At 47.8% G+C, this 16,102-nt stretch overlaps 1 protein-coding gene across 7 annotated transcripts in view; it reads left to right on the top strand.

Moving 5' to 3' along the window:
- TRIO (trio Rho guanine nucleotide exchange factor) overlaps positions 1-16,102 on the top strand; it is a 376,037-nt gene that overhangs the window by 347,286 nt on the left and 12,649 nt on the right. For 5 of the 7 annotated variants that reach the window (XR_013532356.1, XM_035291759.3, XM_054252326.2 and 2 more), the window contains 6 exons: positions 846-1,037; positions 3,659-3,836; positions 5,691-6,490; positions 10,841-11,088; positions 14,964-15,102; positions 15,935-15,962. Coding sequence is in view for 5 of the 7 variants with exons in the window: in XM_035291759.3 (XP_035147650.2) it covers positions 846-1,037; positions 3,659-3,836; positions 5,691-6,490; positions 10,841-11,088; positions 14,964-15,102; positions 15,935-15,962 (1,585 nt within the window). In the remaining 2 variants the exon portion in view is untranslated. The remainder of the gene's footprint in view (positions 1-845; positions 1,038-3,658; positions 3,837-5,690; positions 6,491-10,840; positions 11,089-14,963; positions 15,103-15,934; positions 15,963-16,102) is intronic. The other 2 variants (XR_013532357.1, XM_035291760.3) reach the window with 1 other exon arrangement.

Raw genomic sequence — 16,102 nt, 5'->3', positions numbered from 1 at the left:
GAAAGCTGATTCTTTTCACTTGGTTTTTCTGGCTTCTCTCAGTTTACTTCAATCTGATTGCTATTTTCTTTCAACTTTTTTTTGGCAGAGGGTGGTGGGGACTTGCTTGTGCTCAAAGCCCAGTGCCTCATGGCAGAAACAAGCAGGACTGGGCTTTGTCTCTTGGGCCTAGTTCTATAAGAGCTGAATCCTTTCCTCAGCATTTAAGACCGTGGTAGCTATGGATATAGTAGGACCTAGGAGGCCCCACTCTGTCATCTCTGGGACTTGATACTTCCTCATTAGTCTAAGATATGTTGGTATGAGTTGCTAGACTATTCATATTACATATTACCTATTACATATCCTCAAGATTAATTCAGAACCAGAATCTTCTTTTGAAAATTTGACTACTGAGTTAAGGAGGCAGGAGAAGTGTTTATTTTCTTACCTGCTGTTTTGCTAGAGAATTAGCTTTTAAAGTTCTAGTGCTGTGGTTCTCTCTCAAGCACACACAGAAGCCTCTGGAGGGCTTCTGAAAACTCCCGTGCATGCCGGGTGAGTTCCTCCTGGCGGCCCAGGAACCAAACTTTGAGAACCACTGTTCTAGTATAAACCAGACATTTAAAATTCCACTTTTAATCTGTGATGGTAACTGAGGCGCCAGAAGTCTATACAAAGGTTGGCAAGAATTTTATTTAGAAAATTTTCTGTTTAGGGCCAAGAATAGTAAAAGAAAAAAAAATTAAGCTCTATAAATTAATTTTAAAAAATACATTATTCTGTAGGAGGAAGTCTAAAGAAAACAGAGCTTCAGATAACTTAGAATGCAATGTTTTCTTCTCCCCCTTTATTTCTTGTTTTAGGGTAAAATCGTTGCCCAGGGTAAACTGCTCTTGCAGGACACATTCTTGGTTACAGACCAAGATGCAGGGCTTCTGCCTCGCTGCAGAGAGAGGCGCATCTTCCTCTTTGAGCAGATTGTCATATTCAGCGAGCCACTTGATAAAAAGAAGGGCTTCTCCATGCCAGGATTCCTGTTTAAGAACAGTATCAAGGTAATGTGTTCACGTGTGTGTTCTCTGTGCCAGCGCATGTACCCATCACACTGGTACACTGTTTCCTTTTAATCATGACGTATCTCGATGCTTGCTTTAGGTATTTGATAATTTTCTAGTATATTTCAGAGCCCTTGAATTCACCTCATTTTCTCTTTTACCGTCTTTGTTCTTGAGTGGCTGATGTCTTGTACACACCTCTTTGTGACCACAGCCATTTGTTCTTACCATGAAGAAAAGAACTGGTCATGGGTAGTGTTTGTGCACCACCTTCTCTAAGACCATGAAAAACTGGTTTAGATATGACAGCATGGATTTGGGGGACTGCTGTATGATCAGAGTAAAAGCTAACTCAGTGTCTTCTTCTCTTCCTCCACTCACCAAGGAGGTACTGAGCACTCAGCAGCAGGCGAGAGGGCTCCAGGAATGGCCCAGATGGATGCCCTCCCTGCCTTGATATAGCTTATCCTCTAATAGGAAAGGAAGACAGAGGGACAAAGAAAATAATTGCAGATGGCCCTCAAGTCTATAAAAGGGCCAAACCAAGGGTGAAGTAGAGAGGAGCAGAGGGAAGGCCTGAGGTTCCAGCAGATGATCCCTGGGAGACACACGCCTCTGCCAGGTTCCTTCTGGCTCAGCAGCTAGGTCAGAAGGGAGATTCACTTCCCTTTGGAAGCACCTCCTGCCCTATGCCACCAGGGACAGGGACTGGGAACTCTCCCATCCTGCACACCCTGCAGGCCTCACAGCACACAGATGGAGCATTGCATCCTCCCCCATCCTGCTCCCCACTCAGGCTTTTGTTGACTATCTTCAGCAGCCTCCACTTGCCTAAACCAGGGTGGGTCGGTCCATGGGCACAGATGCCAGGGCAGGGGTCTCTATCCTCCAGCACCTTGGAAAGCTCTGGAGCCAGACAGCTGGAGAAGGAGGCTGCCTCTGCATAAGGCCGGGTTGCAGGCCCTCACACCTCCCACTTCCCACCTGCCCCTCTAGACTCCGTCTCTTGAGGCCCGTCACCCTGAGGCCATGTTGGGCACAGACCCTCTATGCTCACAACTACACCTGAGCCTCATCCCCTGAACTGTGCCCCGTCCTCTCAACTGTGCACTCATCCCCTGTACTGCACCCATACCCTGAGAAATGCCTACCCATTCTTTTCACAAGTCTTTTGGCAGAAAATTACTCCAGCACCATAGGAATTTTGTATATATTTTTTACATACTGTTTTTATAAAATTATTTTGCATATTTTAATCATGATATCACATGTACTTTTATAACATAGGTTTTATTGATACTTGAGATTTGTTTAATGATGTCATTTATTCTCTGGGAAGTAAGGGATAAATACTGAGTCATCATAGAGGGGTTTAGGTAACAGGTAATCCCAGACCCACATTTCTAGTTAATTGTTCAAGCTGTTAGTTCAAACTCTTAGTTAGTTTAACAGCCTGGTCATCCCCATGTACCTAAGAGGCATTGAAAAGCTTCAGATGCTTTCTGAGGCAGTAAAAATGGCAGCTGAGCTGAAAAGTGCTTGTTTCAGTATTGCAGTAGGATGAACTTCACTCTGCCCTTGGCCAGTGGAGATAAATGTGCCTTAATTTTATATTGTGGTAAAATACACATAATATAAAATGTGCCATCTTTAGATGTCTAGCTCCATGGAATTAAGAACATTCATGTTGTGCAGCCATCAGCATCATCCATCTTCACAACTCTTCATCTTGCAAAACTAAAACTCTGTACCCATTAAACACTAACCCCCCACTTCCCCCTCCCCATGCCCCTGGCAACCTCCACTCTACTTTCTATCTCCAAATTTGACTATTTTAAGGACTTCCTATATATGGAATCATAACAATAGTTGTATTTTGGGACTGGCATATTTCAGTCAGCATAACGTCTTCAAGGTTCATCCATGTCATAGTGTAGCAGGAGCAGCGGGGAGCAAGCCTCTCGAACACCAAACTGAGGAAGGAAGTGGCTTTTTATTCAGCCGGGAGCTGCAGGGAGCTTCAGCCTCATTCACCAAGCTCCCCAACCTGCAGCTTCTCTCCCCTTTTATAGACTTACAAGGCTAAAGAGGAAACTGAGTCGGAACTATGTCATTGTCCATTTACTGGATGCCCAACCTTACAGTCTTTTGGCTTCATTGATTTGCTAATTCAAAGGCAATGTGAGTGGGGACCAGTAAGGGAGGGGGGCTTACAGAGACAAGACAAAAGCAATAAGCTGTTTATTAGCAGAGGTGTTTCCAGGAGGGAGCCTGGTCTGTGGAGACGTGGGGGCATGAACCAGTGGTGGGCTCCAGTGGCAAAGATAGCATTCATTTGCAGCTTTTTCAGAGTTAGCAGATAGCAGAGATGCTGGGAACTAAAGAGGGAGTTATTTTCCCAGCTATTTGGTATTTTATTTCATTTTTTTTTCTTCCTTCTTCAGTCTCCTTCCCATTTAGAAGAATGGGGAAGAAGTGAAATTAAAGGAGGCAAGGGTTCTCCCCTCTCAGTAGCATGTGCCAGAATTTCTTTCCTCATTAAGGCTGAATAACTGTGCATATTATCCCCCATTTTCTTCCACCTGTTAGCTATTATGAAGAATGCTTTTTTTTTTTTTAAGGTGAGTTGCCTTTGCCTGGAGGAAAATGTGGAAAATGATCCCTGTAAATTTGCTCTGACATCAAGGACGGGTGACGTGGTAGAGACCTTCATTTTGCATTCATCTAGTCCAAGTGTCCGGCAAACTTGGATCCATGAAATCAACCAAATTTTAGAAAACCAGCGCAATTTTCTAAATGGTAATGTGTGTTTCTGTTACTAGACGTGTGCTGTCTTTTCTAATGTACACACTTTTTTTTAATCTTCTCTCTCCCATTGGTACTTGTAGTAATGACAGAATTTAGCACTTACCACACCTCAGGCACTGTCTAGATATTGCTTTATTTCATCTTCACAGCCACCCTGTGTGGCCAGGACTATTGTTATCCCCCTTTACAGATGAGAAAGCTGGAGTGCTGAGCAGCTAAGTAATTTGCCCCAAGTCCCACAAGTTGTTGGGGGCAGAGTCAGGACGAAGAGCAGCCATCTGGCTCTTGGTCTGTGCACCTTGCAGCTCCACTGTTCCACTCTGTCTCACACAGAATGTGCATGAGGGCCCTGTCCTAGGAAGAGGAGTTTGCGAGAAGAACACAAGGCAGATGGCATTGGCCAAAGACCTTCATGAGGACCTTGCACACCCACACCTCATTTCCCCATTAGAAAGTATAAGAGATAATTCAGTCTTTCCCTGCTTCCATGACTTGAGGGATTGCAGAGGAGCTGTAGAACACAGCAGGTGTGGCCACACTACCCTCTTAATATATATGATCTCTTTGCAACTGTTGGGGCTTCAACACTAGCTTTTAATTTGATGATCAGCGAAGAACTTTGAGAAATCAGTCGGAAGCTATGTGCTCATGTAATCTGTCTCTTCTGGGTCCTGTCCTTCATGTTCATATTCATCTTCTGCATCTATACCTGCCCAGGCTCAGTAGGATGTTGTAATATTCTCTGTTACAAGAAAGCCACCCATGCACCTTGCATGACATTCAAGAACCAGGAACGTAGGCACTCTGAAAAATCTCAAGACTCATGGCATTTTTGGCCAAGTGTTTGTTGCCTGGGTGTTAATTCCAGGTCTCCATCCTGCTTGCAAGCTGATAATCATTTAATCTGCTGCTAGGGTTGGGTGCATGAGGATAGGAAGGGACAGTCCCTTGGGCATGGAGAAGGTTTAACATGTTGTTCTGATGTGGTGCATTGAGTTCCAATCCATAGCTTGGAATTGAGAATGCTCTAAATTTTTAGCATTGTCTTTAAAATAGAATGAACTGCCCCTAGATTGCAAGCATGGCCTATGATGTCAACCCACTCAGCTGAGTAACTAATAATACCTATGCTAGAGGATTAAGGAGATCGCTAATGGGACGGGAGCTTGGGACCGTTTCACCTGCCTCTTGCGCTACCCCTACTCCTGGAAGAGGCTGTGGCCAGCACAGAGTTTGTAGAATGCCTGGGGCTGGAGCTGGGGGCGGCATCTGCTTGTTGTATTTCTCAAAGGCTTTAACACTTTGTTTCTTCACGTTTCTGTATATGTTTTGGCCTGATTTCTATGTTTTTCCACAATGAAGATGTAAGAAAACTGAGGCACGCAAGTCAAGACATAGGAGAGCCCCCTCCCGGGGGGCCTCCGGGAGCGCCTTAGCTTCCCTCAGGGCTGTGTTCAGCCCGCAGAGCAGAGATGGTCTATGAAACCGCCTCCAGGGCAGCCCCGGGGTTTCTTTTTCACCACGGGTTTAGTCAAGACCTTGGCGGAAGCTAGTTGGTAGCTGGAGGAGTTCTAGTCAAATCTGTTGCCTTGGTCTCCATCCACACTGGCCCTTTGTCTGGAATGCGCTGAGGGATGCGGCCTTTCCACCCGCTGCACTCAGCAGGCACCCCAATCCCTTGACAAGCAGAGGTCTCTTCTAGCTCTGCCGATGGGTGGGCTTGCCCTGTGCCCTTGCATGGGTGGCTGCCCCATGACCCATTCTGGGGTGGGCCCCGTTCTTCCCTCACCCTGCGGTGTGCTGCGTGGCGCCCTGACCCAGTCTCTCCCACTGCTTGTCTTACAGCCTTGACATCACCAATCGAGTACCAGAGGAACCACAGCGGGGGCGGCGGCGGCGGCGGCAGCGGGGGCGGCGGCGGTGGTGGGGGCAGTGGCAGCAGCGGGGCTCCCAGTGGCGGCAGCGGCGGCCACAGCAGCGGCCCCGGAAGCTGCGGCGGCGCCCCCAGCACGAGCAGGAGCCGGCCCTCCCGGATCCCCCAGCCTGTCCGACACCACCCCCCCGTGCTGGTCTCCTCTGCAGCCTCGAGCCAGGCAGAGGCAGACAAGATGTCAGGTACGTCCACTCCTGGGCCCTCCCTGCCTCCCTGCGTGGCCCCCGAGGCCAGCCCCAGCGCTCCTGGCAGGCGGCCCCCCAGCGCGGACGCCGAGGGGTCGGAGCGAGAAGCGGAGCCGATCCCCAAGATGAAGGTGCTGGAGAGCCCCAGGAAATGCGCCGCGAACGCCTCGGGGCCGAGCCCGGACGCCCCCGCTAAGGAAGCGCGCGCGAGCCTGGGTGCCCTGCCGCTGGGGAAGCCCCGGCCCGGGGCCGCGTCGCCGCTGAACTCGCCGCTCTCCAGCGCGGTCCCTTCTCCTCTCGGCAAGGAGCCCTTCCCCCCCAGCAGCCCCCTGCAGAAGGGGGGCTCCTTCTGGAGCTCCATCCCCGCTTCCCCCGCCAGCCGACCAGGCTCCTTCACCTTCCCGGGGGACAGCGACTCCCTCCAGCGCCAGACGCCCCGCCACGCGGCCCCCGGCAAAGACACTGACCGCATGAGCACCTGCTCGTCGGCCAGCGAGCAGTCCGTGCAGTCCACCCAGAGCAACGGGGTAAGCGCGCCGGGGCGCCCGCGGCCGCCCGCCCCCCTGCCTCTGTCCCGCCAGCTCCTCTAAACGCCGCCTCGGCTGTCCTCACTAACTCGGCTGCCCAGCGCTCTCCGCCGCCCACCCGGGCGCCCGACCTCTGCGGGACCGCGCTAACCCTCCTGCGGGCCGGCCCGCAGCGCTACTAACTTCTCCTTGCTTTGTTCGTGTCTCCTAATAAGAGCAAGCCGATCATTAACCTTCTCAACGCAGCGTCTTTTGGTTTCTTCCATTTCCAACCAGCAGAATATCATGGAACTTTGTTTTTTAACCTCTGCCTTCCTCACGCACCTATTTTTTGGAGGGGTCCTTTTCCCTCCTCTCTACCTCCTGTTTAAATTGAAACCTGTACACTTTAAGCTTTTTGCTCATCGCTTGGTTTTGCTCTTTTATGCCTTAAATTATCTTTGCGGCATTTTTGACTCATCTGCTGGGGAAGACCATTCCCTCAAGAAAACTTCCAACAGCAACTCAAAGCAAACTAAGATGACAAAATGGGGGGAAAGAATCTGTCCACTGGGAACGCTTTACATCACCCTGTCACTCTGGAAGAGAGACTGCTCTGGGCACCTGGCGAGGCGGCTCTGCAGTGCAGGCTGGGGTGGGTCTCTGTGGCCTGCCGGGCTCTGGCCTGGTTTTGCCCATCACTCATGCTGCCGTCTCAAGCACAAGGGTTGCTGTGTGGGTTTTCCCTGTTTCCTGCTTCCTCACTGTCCTACCCACCTGTTTCCTACAGGGCAGATGGCCTGACCCGTAACACTTTCCTGAAGGCATGCGTGAGTGAATAGAACTGTTCTAATGAGTGTATGTTTGAACGCTTTATAAATTTTTAAATACATTTCTCTAAAAGGGTCTGTGTCTCTCTTTATATTAAAAAACAGTCTAGCTTTTGCATGTCTTTCTCTTTCCTCTGGACTTATTAATGCTTTAATTGGTTTGACTTGGTCTTGTCCTTTCCTACTATTTTTTGTTATGTATTTTGTTAAACTCTATATTTAATTGGGGAAGAAATTAACAAATGGGTCTTGATACATTAATTTACAGTTGAAGTGGCCAGGTAGGCATCCGCCGTAGTGACCGCCGAGCAAGGCAGCCTCACAGTAGGTTGGACATGCTAGGTAGGCAGATATGCGAGGTGGGTTAGTATCTGAACATATATTTCAATCCCATTGTGGGTAGGGAGAGATGCAGTCAACCCAGCAATAAGCTATACCCATCATCACTTAGTTGGATACTCAGTATCCAGGAGTGGCCTTACAGCTGTGACCCTCACTGAATCTGCCAATTAGCATCTCTGGAGCTCATCATAACCTGGACACATTCCCATTCAGCACAAGAGGAGATTTCAGAGTCTGTGTTTCAGAATTAACACTTCAGCTGCTCCAAGATGGGAGCCAATGCCAGTCTTCTCTGGATATTCACAAGAAGACGTGCCCCGGCTCCATCCCGAATGTTCACTCTGAGGCCAAGGCGCAGTCTGCAGGTGGCATGTGTTCCTGCGAGCTTTAGGCTGGGAAAGTTGCCTTTGCCTTCTCACTTCTTCCCACTTGTTCTTATGTGGCAGGGAACCTGGAAAGGGAACTTGCTGGACAGGATTTCAGACAAGTCAAAATGCCTCCTTACAGAAACGCCCTAGAGACATAGGAAGACTTCAGAGCTCCTAAGTGGGGCTTTAAAAATGCTCTCAGGCTGGGCATGGTGGCTCACACCTATAATCCCAACACTTTGGGAGGCCAAGGTGGGCAGATCACAAGGTCGGGAGTCTGAGACCAGCCTGGCCAGCATGATGAAATCCCGTCTCTACTAAAAATACAAAAAATTAGCCAGGCATGGTGGCACTGTAGTCCCAGCTACTCTGGAGGCTGATGTAGAATTGCTTGAACCCAGCAGACAGAGATTGCACCATTGCATTCCAGCCTGGGTGACAGTGAGACTCCATCTCAAAAAAAAAAAAAAAAAAAATGCCCTCCAGGATTCTGAAGTCTATCAGTTAAAAGGGCCTGCAGCCTTGCCCGGCCCATACGCATTTGCGCTTCTGTCCCCTTGGAGATCTGCAGAGGCCTCCCTCTCCTTGACCACTTCTGTCAAGCTGTCCGTGGTCACAGTCAAGCAGCTGTACCCAGCCCATAGCCTGGCTCCTCCTTCCTCCTTCCCCCTTTAGATGAGCAGCTTCTGTAAATCTCTGCTGACAGCAGGAGTGACATGGATGTGGATCAGCCTAAACCATGACTGCACCAGTCCTTCCTGCGGTCCTGCGGTCTGGCCTTTTGGCCTGCTTTATTGGGCAGCAATAAAAGTGCATGCACATTGGAGTCACCCCAGCCTGGCTTTTCTTGCTCAGGCCAGGTGGCCAGTGCAAGCTCATTGACCTTGCACTCAAGGACTCGGCCATGCCCACTGGTGGGGTGGTTGTGAGAATTAAGCAGGATAGATTTGAAATGCCTGGTACCTAGGAGGTGCCCAGAAAATACTAATAGTTATGATTATAGTAGCAAAGTACTCTAAGACTGTAGCCTGGTATATCATCAGAAGCAGCTATGCTTCTGAAGTTGTTTATCTGTTTACATATTCTTGGAAATTTAGCTTTGTAATCTCAAAACTCTTGAGCATTACCATGTAAGTCAGAATACTAAAGTCCATGCTAAAAGTATAATATTGCATAAATGAGTATGCTCAAACCAAAGCCTGCCCTGTACAACATTGTTTGAGCTGAGGAGCCACAGGCAAACAGTGGGCACCCACAGGGACGAGAACAGAAGCAGACTCCTCCACGGAGACGAGGACAGGAGCCGGGCAGCACCACCGTGTTTATTTTAAATATGCACTACAGGTTTCGATTCAGAGCCCTGGTACCTAGAATTCCCAGTGGCTGGCTTGTTGGCTCTCTCATGCTTGACATCGTGGAGGAGGGCCAGAGGTCTCTTCCCTCCGGTCCTCTTGGCGAGCTACAGCAGTCCACCACCTGCTCCAGCATGTCCTGATACCAGCTCAGTAGACCAGGGCTGAGAGGCGGTAGAGCAGGGTGTTCTAATTGTGTCTGCACTGACCCAGGATTTACCCAGGGCGTCGGAGAGCCCAGCAGAAGCTAGCACCTTTGGAGTCTTGGGAATCCATGAACATCCCAACAGTGTCCTCGGTGGAGGCCTTTGAGCACAAGTTCACGGGAACAAGGCACCAGATGCCATTTCTCACATTCTACTCCATAGAGGGGCCTCAGGAGCTGGCGGGGGATCTGCGCGTTCGTCTCCTCCACCCAGAGCCATAGGCCACGCGCTAGATGGGAGTTTGGGACAAACACTGCCATTTGTGTTTCTTCTTAGCAGCTAACCCCACTCAGTGTGTGGCCTGGGTAGGGCCTTAAGAAACGCTCTTTGTCTTACCAGTCACTCTGGCCTCATTGACTGGGCCACTCACCATGAATTGAGTTCCTGCTGCATGGCAGCCCTGTGACTAAAGAGACCTGGTCCCATGGGGGCAGAGGCTTAAGTGGGGCGGGGTACGCATCCCACACCAGAATCTGTTCCCAAAGCTTGAGTCACAGCACCTGTGGTGAGCCGCACTGGGATGCTTTGTGTTGTGTTCCCATGGCAATAGCCTTGAGGACACTTGAGTCATGCAAGCTCATAAGAGGGACTCCCAGCAAGCTCTTACACTGGAGACAGAGCTGCTCTCCATAAGAGCAGAATAGTGATCGATTTATGTTCAGGTGCTCCATGTTGTTTTTGAAGCAAAGAAATAGAAATGATCAGGCATGTCAGCAACTTAGCATGATTCTAAAATATGCATTCCCAGTGAACATTCTATCTGGAAGATTTGGGGACTTCTCTATTATGGAATCTGTCAGTGAGATGAAGATTAATTTTGCATCAGTTAATTTGAATACCTTTTTTCAACTGATAATGGTACAGTGACACGGCTGTTTGCTTAGGAATAGCCTAACGTGTAAATGAGAAGTGACATTGTAGTCTTGAAAAAAAAAAGGAGTAACCTAACATGGCGTTAACATGAGGTCTGAGATGTTCCTGTGAGGGTGCAAGGAAGGTCACAGTGTGACCAGCTCCCAACACCAGAGTCATTATTGCAGTGAATTTTTTAAGAGCATCCCTAAATTGCTTTCTAGAGAGCCCACATTTTCAGTTATTGAAATAGATGCACAGAGTTAGCCAGAGGGTAAAGAAAAAGTTGAAAGTTTCGGTGCTGCCCGGTGAGCCCTGCACTGGGTCATGGTGCCGCGGGGCACACTGGCACAGGACTTCATGTGATCAGGCCTTGTTTCAGTTCCCCCTGCCTTCTCTGTCTTCATCTGTCCCTCTGCAGAGTGAAAGCAGCAGCAGTAGCAACATCTCCACCATGTTGGTGACACACGATTACACGGCAGTGAAGGAGGATGAGATCAACGTCTACCAAGGAGAGGTCGTTCAGATTCTGGCCAGCAACCAGCAGAACATGTTTCTGGTGTTCCGAGCCGCCACTGACCAGTGCCCTGCAGCCGAGGGCTGGATTCCGGGCTTTGTCCTGGGCCACACCAGTGCAGTCATCATGGAGAACCCCGACGGGACTCTCAAGTGAGTGCTTGACAGCAACAGCAGCTGGGCAGGCAGCAGAGGGAGGGGCCACAGCGCCCTTGAGGCACAAGACCCCAACCGGGGTAAGCATGTGGAAGGGAGAGCAGCACTGGGGTGTTCATTCCAGTTCAGCTCTGAGCACATGGGAAGATGGGTGGCCTTCCATCTCACACTCACACTCATGCTCACAGGGTCTTTGAATAATCTGCATTTAGAAATAGTCTGCTCTAGCCCATTGTTAAGGAATCCCATCTGACAGCATTTTGTGTTAGTCATAACTCACAAAAGTGTGTTTTTTGTTTGTTTGTTTGTTTTGTTTTGTTTTGATGGAGTTTCGCTTTGTCACCCAGGCTGGAGTTCAGTGGCATGATCTTGGCTCACTGCAACCTCCGCCTCCCAGGTTCAGCGATTCTCCTGCCTCAGCCTCTTGAGTAACTGGGACGACAGGTGTACGCCACCACACCCGGCTAATTTTTGTATTTTTTGTAGAGACAGGGTTTCACCACATTGATCAGCCTTGTCTTGAACTCCTGATCTCATAATCCACCCACCCCAGCCTCCCAAAGTGCTGGGATTACAGGCATGAGCCACCACACCTGGCTGGTTTTTTTTTTTTAACCCAAGGGGAAAATATCACCTATTTTTCTTTCTCCAAAATACATTCTTAGGCCCCATTTTAGTCAGGGTCCTTGAGAGGAGCAGAACCAGTAGGGAGTGTGCATAGATACCAGCATAGACACAGGCACGCCTCTTTTGTGTGTGTGCTTTGCTTTAATGTGCTTTGAAGAATTGGCTTTTTACACGAGTTTTGTGGCAGCCCTATGTCAAGCAAGTCTCTCAGTGCCATTTATCCAACAACATGTGATCCCACTCTGTATTTATGTTACATGTTGGTGATTCTCACAATATTGACACATTTTGTTGTTATATTTGTTATGATGATACATAGTGATGTTTGATGTTACTATTATAATTGTTTTGAGCAACTGTGAACTGCACACATTCAAGATGGCAAACGTAATAAATGTGTGTGTTCTAACTACTCCACCAACTGTCCATTCCCCCATCTGTCTCCCTCTCCTCAGGCCTGCCTGCAACACAATAATATCAGAATTAGACCAGTTAATAACCCTACAGTGGCCTCTAAATGTTTACATGTCCCTCACTTTAAATCAAAAGTTAGAAGTTTAATGAGAAAGCCATGTCAAAAGTGGATACAGGCCAAAAGCTAGGCCTCTCGCACCAAACAGCCAAATCATGAATGCAAAGGAAATAAAAGTGCTACCCACTAAACAGACGAATAGTAAGAAGGTGAAACAGCCTTTTCTGAGACAGAGAAAGTTTGAGTGTTCTAAACAGAAGATCAAGCCACAACTTTGCCTTAAGCCAAAGCCCAACCCAGAATAAGGCCCCCTCTCTCTCCAGTTCTATAAAGCCTGAGACAGATGAGGAAACTGCAGAAGAAAAGTTGGAAACCAGCAGAGGTTGGTTCATGTTTAAGGAAAGCTAATCCAATAACATGAAAGGGTTAGGGGCTAATGCAGCTGGTTACTTTAAGTTGAAGCCAATGCACATTTACCATTCTGAAAATCCTGGGATCCGTAAGAATTATGCTAATTACGATCCCACCTTATATACCAAAAGGTTAATTTATTTAGGAAACATGAAGCCAGTTTTGCTACACTGAGTGTTATTTTACTGAATTTGGTGCTGGTTTTTATAAGTCTTCATCTCCCTGGAATGCCTGCTGTTGTAACATCTCTGTCTGTGCTCTAGAAATGGACAGCAAAGCCTGGCTGACAGCACATCTGTACATCATGTATTTACAACATGGTTTACTGAGTATTTTAAGCCCACTGTCCACACGTACTGCTCAGAAAACAAAAATTCTTTCCAAATAATGCTGTTCTTTGACAGTGTACCCGGTCAACCCAGAGCTCGTACAAGGAGATTCAGGTTTTCTTGCCTGCTAAGACAACGTCCGTGCTACAGCCCATGGATCAAGGAGTAATTTGAACTTTCCAGCCTTATTTAAGAATATATTTTGGGCTGGGCACAGTGGCTCATGCCTGTAATCCCAACACTTTGGGAGGCCAAGTCAAGTGGATCACCTGAGGTCAGAAGTCCAAGATGAGCCTGACCAGTATGGTGAAACCCCGTCTCTACTTAAAATACAAAAATTAGTCGGGCGTGGTGGCAGGCACCTGTGGTCCCAGCTACTCAGGAGACTGAGACAGAAGAATGGCTTGAACCCAGGAGGCGGAGTTTACAGTGAGCCTAGATTATCCCACTGTACTCCAGCCTGGTTAACAAAGCGAGACTCTGTCTCAATTTAAAAAAAAGACATAAATTCACGTTGTAACGCCATAGCTGCCATAGGTAGTGATGCCTCCAAGTGATCTGGGCAAAGTGAATTGAAAACCTTCAGGAGAGGATTCACCATTCCAGATGTCATTTAAGAACACTCATGAATCACGGGAGGAGGTCAAAATATTAACATTAATTAACAGTAGGTTGGAAGAAGATGATTTCAAACTTCATAGTTGACTTTGAAGGTTTTAAGACTTCACTGAAGGAAGTAATTCAGATGTGGTAGAAAGAACAAGGAACATGGGATCAGAAATGGAGCCTGAAATGGGGGCTGAGGAGCTGCAATCTCATCATCAGACTTGAACAGATGTGGAACTGCTTTTTATGAGTGAGCAAAGAAAATGGTCTCTTGAAATGGAATCTACTCCTTGTGAAAAGGCTATGAACACTGTTTAAATGTTGGCAAATAATGTAGAATACTACATAAACTTACTTGATAATGTAACAGCAGGGTTTGAAAGGACTGATTCCAATTTCCAAAGAAGTTCTGCTCTGGGTATAATGCTGTCAGTGTCACATGCTGCAGAAAACTCTTTTGTAACAGGGGGACTGGTGGCAAACTTCTTGTCTTATTTTAAGAAACTGCCACAACCACCCCAGCCTTCAGCAATTACCACCTTAATCAATCAGCCACCCTAGGCATTGAGGCAAGACCCTCCACCAGCAAAATATTGTGGCTCACTGATGGCTCGGATGATAGTTAGCATTTTTTAGCAAATAAAGTGTTTTTAATTAAGGTATGTATGTGTTTGAAACATAATATAATTGCACATATAATAGACTCTAATATAGTATAAACATCACTTTTATATGCACTAAGAAACCAAAAATTTATGTGGCTCACTTGATTGTGACTCAGTTTATTGTGGTGATCTGGAACTGATCCCCACGACCTCTAAGGTATGCCTGTCTAGAAATGGATTTATGATAAGGAATTGTCTCACGTAGTTATGAAGACTGGCAAGTCCAGATCTGCAGTGTGGACCAGCAGGCTTCAGACCCAGGAGAGCACGTGGTGCAGACCGTCTGAAGAGTCTGCTAGAAAACTATCTAGGCCCTCTCGCTTGGGAGACAATACTTTCGGTGTTCCCTTAAGGCCTTCAGCTGACTGGATGCAGGCCATTCACCTTAGGAAGGGCACTGTTCTTTACTGGATCCATCAAAGTGTTCATCTCATTCAGGAGTACCCTCATAGGAATACCCAGAATAACATTTGACCAAATATCTAAGCATCCTATGACCCAGTCAGATCATACATAAAATCAGTTATCACAGGCACCTTTATAGTTTCATCCTTAAAATTTGATTTAAGAGATTGTTGGTTTTATCTCCTAGCTCTTGAGAATCACAGGAACGTTTTCTTTAACAGAGGTCACTGTTCCTAGAGGATTTCCCATCCCCCTGCACACACTTAAGTTGAATATACAGCTTTCCTTTAACACTTCAGGTATCATTTGGTGAATGCTGGAAAGGCGTAATACCCACAGTGTGTTCTTTTCCCCTAGGAAGTCAACATCTTGGCACACAGCACTCCGTTTAAGGAAAAAATCTGAGAAAAAAGATAAAGACGGCAAAAGGGAAGGCAAGTTAGAGAATGGTTATCGGAAGTCACGGGAAGGACTCAGCAACAAGGTATCTGTGAAGGTGTGTTCGGGGGTCCTCAGGAGCCCGTGTCATCCCAGCTTGAGAGAAGGGATCAGGGAGGGCGGAGACTGCAGAGCTGGAGCCGGGCTTGCTCATGACTTCCCTCCCACCCACCAGCCCTGCAGGGTCTTGTTAGGGGCACTACGTTGTCTGCCACAGGGATGTGTGTGGCCTGCAAAGAACCAGGTAGACCCCTGCACACCACCCCAGGTGCACATGTGGCTTATGACGAACACAGAGACTAGGCTCTTAGAAACAGTGAAGATGCAGAGAAGCTAGGGTTCAGGCTTCCTTCAATGCTTCTGCCTTAGAGCAGAGGAGAGATGCAGAGAAGCTAGGGTTCAGGCTTCCTTCAATGCTTCTGCCTTAGAGCAGAGGAGAAGTGGCTAGATGTGGGGGTGCACATGGGCTCCCTAGCTGTGACAGATTCCCTTGGGGGCAACTTCAGTCAGCTCTGAGTCCTCTGTAATGGGATTGCCTGAAGCCTGGGGGAGGGAATTGCCTGGAGAAAAAGAAGGTGTCTCCTTTGGCTCTAAGCACTGTGGGCCAGGGTGCTGCTCTGCATCAGGAAGGCATCTGAGGACCAGCCGGACTCAGCCTGTAGCATGAGAATAAGCAGTGTTTTTGTGTTTGTGGGTAGGAAGAAAAAGACCCACCCAAATTAGTGTGACATGAGGCTTTTGAGTAAAGTGAAAATGTGGTTTGTTTTGATTGATGCCCGGGCAAGTCAATTTCTACAAATCTTTCAACAATAATTGTAGCCCTACAATGAAAGTAATCCACCTTCAAATAGCTCCTTTCAATTAATGGTTGTTTGCTGTTTCCATTTCAGCTTCTCAATCCCAACTACATTTATGATGGTGAGTTCTATTCTTTTTCTTCTAGTCTGAGATGATTCTGGATCTGGGGGGTATGTTTCAGAGCACTTGAGTGTGGGCTCTGGAAATGGGTTTTCCGTGGTGCTCTGGGTGTGCACAGCAGCTTAGGTCCTATCAGTCTG

Source organism: Callithrix jacchus, chromosome 2 (genome assembly GCF_049354715.1).
Source record: "Callithrix jacchus isolate 240 chromosome 2, calJac240_pri, whole genome shotgun sequence".
In the NCBI taxonomy this organism is placed as follows: domain Eukaryota; kingdom Metazoa; phylum Chordata; class Mammalia; order Primates; family Cebidae; genus Callithrix; species Callithrix jacchus.
Note: the sequence above shows the minus strand (reverse complement) of the source record. Positions and strands in the feature narration are given on the sequence as shown.